The sequence below is a fragment of the Eubalaena glacialis genome, chromosome X (genome assembly GCF_028564815.1).
Source record: "Eubalaena glacialis isolate mEubGla1 chromosome X, mEubGla1.1.hap2.+ XY, whole genome shotgun sequence".
Classification (NCBI taxonomy): domain Eukaryota; kingdom Metazoa; phylum Chordata; class Mammalia; order Artiodactyla; family Balaenidae; genus Eubalaena; species Eubalaena glacialis.
The window spans coordinates 46,530,237-46,537,361 of record NC_083736.1 but is presented as its reverse complement, the minus strand read 5'-3'; the positions used below and the strand labels follow the sequence as shown (position 1 = coordinate 46,537,361).

Below are 7,125 nucleotides of genomic sequence, written 5' to 3'. Positions count from 1 at the left end.
GAATTATGTTAAATTTGGTCACTGCAACTTTTTACTCACTACCAGGATCTTGTGAAGCCATCACACATCTGTCCTGAATCACCGTCCTTTAAGGTTAAAGCCTCCTTAGATGTATCTCCTTCCCTTCAAACCTTGGTGTTCCCTTCTTAAACGTGCAAAATGTATGCTTGCAGCTCATTTACCCTTTCAGACCAGAGTTCTTTTGGGTTTGGCACACATTGAAGAACACAGATGGGGATGAAGCATTCTGTCATTAGCATCACTCAGGAGTTAAGCCTTTAGATATTTTAAAAAAGATGCAGACGTAGAGAATGGACTTGAGGACACGGGGAGGGGGAAGGGTAAGCTGGGACAAAGTGAGAGAGTGGCATGGACTTATATATACTACCAAATATAAAATAGATAGCTAGGGGGAAGCAGCTGCATAGCACAGGGAGATCAGCTCAGTGCTTTGTGACCGACCTAGAGGGGTGGGATAGGGAGGGTGGGATAGGGAGGGTGGGAGGGAGACGCAAGAGGGAAGATCTATGGGGATATATATATATGTATAGCTGATTCACTTTGTTATAAAGCAGAAACTAACACACCATCGTAAAGCAATTATACTCCAATAAAGATGTTAAAAATTTTTTAAATGTATTAATACATTTTATTTCACCTATTCATTTATACCTTACCAAATTGGCAAAAGAAGCTAAAGCAGTTTGGAAAGCTAAATAATATATGTCATATGAGCATCAGTTAAAGCAGGGTGCAAAAAGAAATAAAAGGTAGAAATCAAACACTAACCTTTAATTCAGGAACTGTCAGCTAAACCAGCAGAAGCCAGTTGGGGTCTTTCTTGCTCCTTTACCATGTGACATTGTGTTCTGTAAATTTATTGGTATGGCAAAAGGTCACTGATAGACTGTGGTACAGCTAGTAAAAGCAGTCTCAGGAGGAGATAATTCATCTAAGTCTCTGTTAGGGATTAGAGGAAGCCTTTTAATCAGAGCCCCAAATGTGAGGAAAGAAGAGTTATAATTGGACACTTATTGGATATATATCATATCAAATGAGAGATACAGCGACATGAATGTATACAGAAGCCTGACTGGACCAATCTTTTTTTTTTTTCTTTTTGTCCTCTCATTCTAAAACTGGGGGCAGGTCTCAATATTCTCTGCTTGGACTTTTGAAGTTCAACAATGAAAGAGAGAAATATCTTCATTAGAGGGCTGAGAACTGTCTGAAAATTATGTGTGCATGTAAATTCTGATTGCTTAATATTAATCTGAGTAGAAAACAAGGGGCTTTGCCAAAAACCCTTTTGATTGATGTCTGATTCTTAGAGCCTGAACCTTTCATCCACTGACTTATAAAAGAAACTATACAATTTTTTAAAGGATAAGTGAAGGAAAAGAGAATCCCCCTAGAATTTAGACAAATTTCCTCTAAAACAATCTGCATTGTTGAGTGCAAGACAGAACTGTAAGGGAATCCGATAGTGAATATTCTACGGGCTATAGTGTCAAATTGTAAACTGTGCCCTCTTGTATGTAAACAAAGCTTTTTTTTTTCTCTTGTTTTATTTTCTCATACATGGCATGTTCATACAGTAGGTTCTTTTTTCTCTCCCTTTCCCTTGTTGATCTTGGTGATTGGCTGAACATTAACTAACACCCACAGGGTGGTTTGAAAAAGCCTCTACCAAATTCTAAGGCAAGCCCACTTTCCCCACTCAGTGGAAACAGTCGTGTCTCTGGTGAGAAATCTGGGGCGGGGGGGGATCAAATTTTCCTTCCACCCAGTGGCCAACTATGAGTGGATATTGTTAACTGAAAACTAGGAGAAATGAAAATATGTCAATACCTGCAACAGAAAATATAGAATTATATTGAACATAAAAACAGGCACTGGATCAATGTGAACATGTTCAAATGCTCAGGTTTTGGCAGAATTTCTGTGGTTGCTGGATAGTTTCTTTTGTATGGCCATGACACGGTAACTAATAATTTTCCTGCAACTAAACAAGTCATTTTAACTAAAGTGTGTGGGTTGAATATTTGTACTGCAAAATGTGCATAAGTAAACTTTAAAAAGAGCAGGTTCTTGCATTGTAGTAAATCAGAATCATGACACTGTAAAAAGAGAGTCTATTTTGAGAAAGGATTTGTCTATTGAAGACAGGAATGGTAACCATAGTGGATATTAATAGCACTGACAATTTGTCCTGGGTACCAGAGAAAGATGCTCAATGTGGAGGTCTGCTAGCTTCTACCCAGCCCAAGCTTTCCACTTTCTTTCCTTCATGGGTCTTTGCTGACGTACCAAATAAGTTGGGCCCTTTTCCTAAATCTCCCCAGATTTGTCCTACAATAAGGAATAAAAGGAAGAACCTTGGGAGAAAAGTCACCAAGAGTCATCCTGACGTAGTAAATTCATGATGTATTTACAGGATGCAGCCAGACTTGGGGAGTTTCTACACTGATCTTGCTTACCAGGAATTTGAGGTGCTCTTGGCACAGTTAAGGTAAATTGGTCTGAATTAGAGGAAACAGGGGACCTCTGAAGGGACACTGTTTTGTATGCCCTGTGGAAACTGTACTGTGTTTGTGAATGGCCTCAATTTGCAGTATTGGAGAACACTACCAGACATTAAGAACTATAAATGAAGGTATTCACGAAGTTAGAAAAAAACCATTACCACGAGTTTATATACTGAATATTTTCTTAAAGAGCCAGGGTCAGGTGTCTCCAACCACCTGGATGATCACTGAAATGAAAATTATTGGTTTCTAAAATCCACTCCCCAAGATTTATGTCCTGGTCTCTGAAAGTTGTTTATAGAGTTCAGAGCTCCTGGTGGAGAAATTTCTATACAACTGACTAATGAGAAAAGACATTTAGGAGCCAGTTTTTGATGGGAAATTATCCAAATCGGGTGGAGAAAAAAAGAGTTCTGTCCTGCCTTGTGGCTTTGGCCTATTAGTGGATGCTATCCACAATTATCCTTTTGGTAAATTACTAAAATTGCAAAACAATGAGATTGATGCAGCATCAGAAATAAATTTTTAAAAAGTGGCTGCCAGGGCAAAACTTTTAGCGAACACTGGATTGGCCTGTATTTTGTACAAAGCTCAGAGCACAGAGGCAAGAGAAGGAACTGTAAAATAAGACGAAACTCTTGCCACTGATATTCTAATTATTAAAGGACTGGGTCCAAGACAACATGAGGCACATCCCTGTGGGTTAGGTTAGCTGACATATGACAAAATAAAAATCCTCTTTTCCCTTGTGGGTGCCCTGAAGATCTATGGTTGGATGATGCACAGAGCCATGCTATTGATGCCCTGACAAGATCTGTGGCTATCTCTGACAGGTTAGATATCCTGGAGGTACATGGGGACACAAACAAAGGGACCATGGAGAAAGGTCCTGAGCATAGCCCATAGTGTTCCGGCAGCAGTCTCCACCCTTGTTCAACCACCCCATGAGTGTGAGGAATTGGCTCTGCCCACCATTGGGCAGTGTTTACACTGGGCCACTACCTACTTACCAAGACAGAAAGTTCTTGCAGCTGTTGATAGTTATGCAGGTTATAAGGCCACTCTCCTGGCAATAAAAGTAGCCACCTCAGGGTCCATAGTTGGTGTTTTCCTCAATGTACTCTTCAGAGATGAGTCCAGTTAACTCTGACCCCAAGAGTGGGTCATGATCTGATTGTAAAAATGACCTCCCACCTTTCCTACTAACCCCAAGCACTGAAGAATAGAAGAGTGGAATGGTCTCCCCATCTCCAAGCTCAGGACCCTCAATAACCCTTACTTGTCAGTGAATGACTTACTATTGCAAGCATTTACCTTCTCAATAGTCATGCCCCTTACTGTGTTGTGTCCCACATCACAAGTCTCTTGGTGAATAAAACAAAGGGGTGTGTTAAGATGAGGGAGTGCAGATAACAGTCTAGTCAACATACGGTCTGAATCCCCAGGTATATTTGTAATCTGGCCATGTTCAACATTTGGGGACTTGATAGATGGCCTGAGCTTTTCTTTTTCAAATCACAAGTGGGGAAGCAGAAGAGCTCCTTTATTGACTGGACTTGAACACAGAAAACAAAGTTCATTGGGAAGAGCTCTAAGTTATTTTTCTCAAAATTAAAATTTTTCCTTTAACACAAACCTGTGCATTGTTTGTAAATTCCTCATTTAAAACAGTGAGTGCAGGACAGTTGTTAAAAGCCCAGGTAATAAAATGTATTCAGTTACTTGAGACAGTAAAAAACCTAATTGAGAAGTATTACAGACAAATTAAAAAAAATATTCGAAAGCATTTCAAATACCAATAAGAGTTTCAAATGGAATATTTTATTCACATGTTAGTTGTCTTTTTAACATGTACACACACACTGACACACTCTGATTGGTCTGCGTGGAACAAGGGTTGTCTAAATATCCTAAGGGAAAATGAAAAATTAAAAAATATATTAATTTTTCATTGTTATAGACAATTACATCCACATCACTTACAAAGCTATTACTGATTCTGTTCAAGGAAGCAGAATGGCATAGGAGGAGGAAACTTATGGGTAAATTCAGCAGTGACACAACTGAGATCTCAACATGAGAAAGCTGACAAAACATGGATTTTTGCTGTGAAATTTTTCTTCGCAAAATATGGAGAAAAGTCTCTCAATGGGCAGTAAATAAGAGAAGGTGGTGAACTTTTGTAGTCAATTCTCACAGTATTGTGTAGGGGCAACAAGAAAACTGCTTAGTCCTTCTCTGGGACCAGTTTCAGAACTTTTCCAATCGCAATGGTCTTACCCTCATCTCTTAAAGTAAAACGACCCATTTGAGGAAAATCTTTGAATGTCTCAAGGCAGATAGTTCCTGCTGTCCTTAAACGGGCAATGCACACTTGATCTTGTTTCACGAAGCGGGGCCGTGTCTTACTCTTTTCTCCTGATTTTTTATCTACCAAGGAGATTAAGGCTGTTATCTCAACTTCCTCAATACAAGTATGAATGTGCAGCACCGCATTATAACCTGGGCAGATGATGGACTTGTGCTCAATAATCACTATCTGAACATCAAATGTGCGTCCAGAATGGCAAAGATTATTAGGATCACAGAGTATGAATCCTGGAAGAATCTCTTCTTCTTCAATTCCCTTCAGTCTGATTTTAAGGTTTTCACCTGGGGCTACATAATCAGTTTCAGCATCATCAGAAAGTATTCCAAGAACTTCCACATTGTGCTTATTTGGCATCATCACAAGCTGCTGGCCTTTAAAAATGGATCCTGATTCCAGCTTTCCCAGGACCACAGTGCCCATATCCTTGTACTTATCCACAATTGGCAGTCTAATTGGTCCATCAATGGATCTGTTGAAGTTTGGCATATTATCCAAATACGGAATGAATGGTAATCCAGTGTACCAAGGGCAGAAATCTGATTGCTCTTTAATATTTGCCCCGGTAAGCCCTGAGCAGGGCATAAAGTGAATGTCCTTTTTGGGACTGAAGCCGACTTTCTTCAAAAAGGGCACTAGCTTTTCTTTACATTCTTCATATCTCTCGCTGCTCCAATTTACTGTGGGATCATCCATCTTATTAATAAGCACTATTAAATATTTCACCCCTGCTGTTTTTGCCAACATCGCATGTTCTCTTGTCTGTCCACCTTTTTCAAATCCAGTCTCAAACTCTCCTTTCCTGGCAGAGATTACCAGTACAGCCAAATCAGCTTGAGAAGCACCACCAATCATATTTGGGACAAAACTCTTGTGGCCAGGGGCATCTAAAATTGTGAAATGTTTCTTTTCTGTTTCAAAATAGGCACGACCCACTTCTACTGTTTTACCCTTGTCTCGTTCTTCCTGATTTGTATCTAAGGCCCAGGACAAATACCAAGTTTCTCTGTTTTTTTCTTTAGCTTCTCTTTCATATTTCTCAAGTGTCCTTTTGTCAACCATTCCTGTCAAAAACATGATCTGTCCTCCAATGGTTGACTTTCCAGCATCTACATGCCCAATGAATACCACATTTACGTGTTCTTTTTTAGGAGCACCTGAGGGTACGACCACAGATTTCGATTTTCTGATTTCCTCTTTCTCAATCATTTCCTGGCCACTTTCTTCTGGGGGCCCCGAATCTCCCAAGGAACTACCCCCTGGCTCAGCTTCACTTACTTCTTTATTGTGCTCCCATGATTCTTCTAAGACCATCTCCACCTCTCCATTTTCTACAACAGGTTCCGAAAGTTCCATGGTAACGGCTGAATTGGAACCTTCATGCCACACTAGCTGTTCCTCTTTGGAATGTTCCACAGGTGCCCCCCGTCCCAGCCTTTTACCTTGAGGGTCGCCCGCGCCGGGGCAGGTTTCATCGATGCCGGGGGCGTCGGCCGGGGGGGTCTGCGGCTGGCACGGGCCCCGCAGGAAGGACGGCACGAACTCCGCGGCGTGGACGTTAGGCACGAAGGGTTTGGCGTTGACGTTGAGCTGTCGGCTGAAGGCCGAGCTGAGGGGCTCACGCTGGGCCTCGGCCGCCGCCGCCGCAGCCGCCGAGGCGGCTCGGTCCCCGCTCGGGGCCAAACCCGGTGCTTCCATGTCCACCTGGTCCCAGCAGTCGGGAGCCGAGTCGCTGCTGCTGCTGCTGCCCGGATCCATGGTCCTCAGCCCTGATGGATGCGGGGAGGGAGCGGGCTCAGCGGGCCAGAAAGAGCGGGCAGTGCCGCCGGGGGTGAGGCGGCAAAAGCAGGGGGCTCGGGGGGGAGCGACACGAACCTTAGCGGCGGCGCGGAGGCAGCCCGGTCCCGACGCTGCATTCGCAACTGCGGCGGCGGCAGCAGATATGGCGGCGCAGCCTCTCCTGTTGTGTGTGAGCGGATCTCCTCCCCCAAACCCCGACCACTTCCGACTCCTCCACCGCCGACCCGGCGCCGGGCGGGGATTGACCCCTCGCTGCCATCCGTACGCTCGGCCTCCTGCATCCTCAGTCTTGGGTGAAGTCCGAAAGTCTCTCTCTCTTTTTTTTTTTTTTTTACGAAAATGTCCATTCATTTTTGTTCACGCGCTCCGGGAGAGCGATTTGACCACGATTTAATGATTAAGCCTAGACAGGCACACCTGATTTCCAAT

General features: G+C 42.9%; 1 protein-coding gene across 1 annotated transcript; it reads right to left on the bottom strand.

Moving 5' to 3' along the window:
- Window positions 1-4,458: 4,458 nt before the first annotated feature.
- On the bottom strand, window positions 4,459-6,858 carry GSPT2 (G1 to S phase transition 2). The gene is made up of 2 exons (XM_061178444.1): window positions 6,772-6,858; window positions 4,459-6,665 (listed from the first exon to the last, which is right to left on the bottom strand). Exon 2 carries the CDS (start codon window positions 6,652-6,654, stop codon window positions 4,756-4,758), a length of 1,899 nt encoding a protein of 632 aa, XP_061034427.1. The 5' UTR covers window positions 6,655-6,665; window positions 6,772-6,858; the 3' UTR covers window positions 4,459-4,755.
- Window positions 6,859-7,125: the final 267 nt, after the last annotated feature.

Bases quoted from the DNA above. Each gene is read 5' to 3' on its own strand.
- GSPT2 (XM_061178444.1), bottom strand. From the start codon at position 6,654: ATGGATCCGGGCAGCAGCAGCAGCAGCGACTCGGCTCCCGACTGCTGG.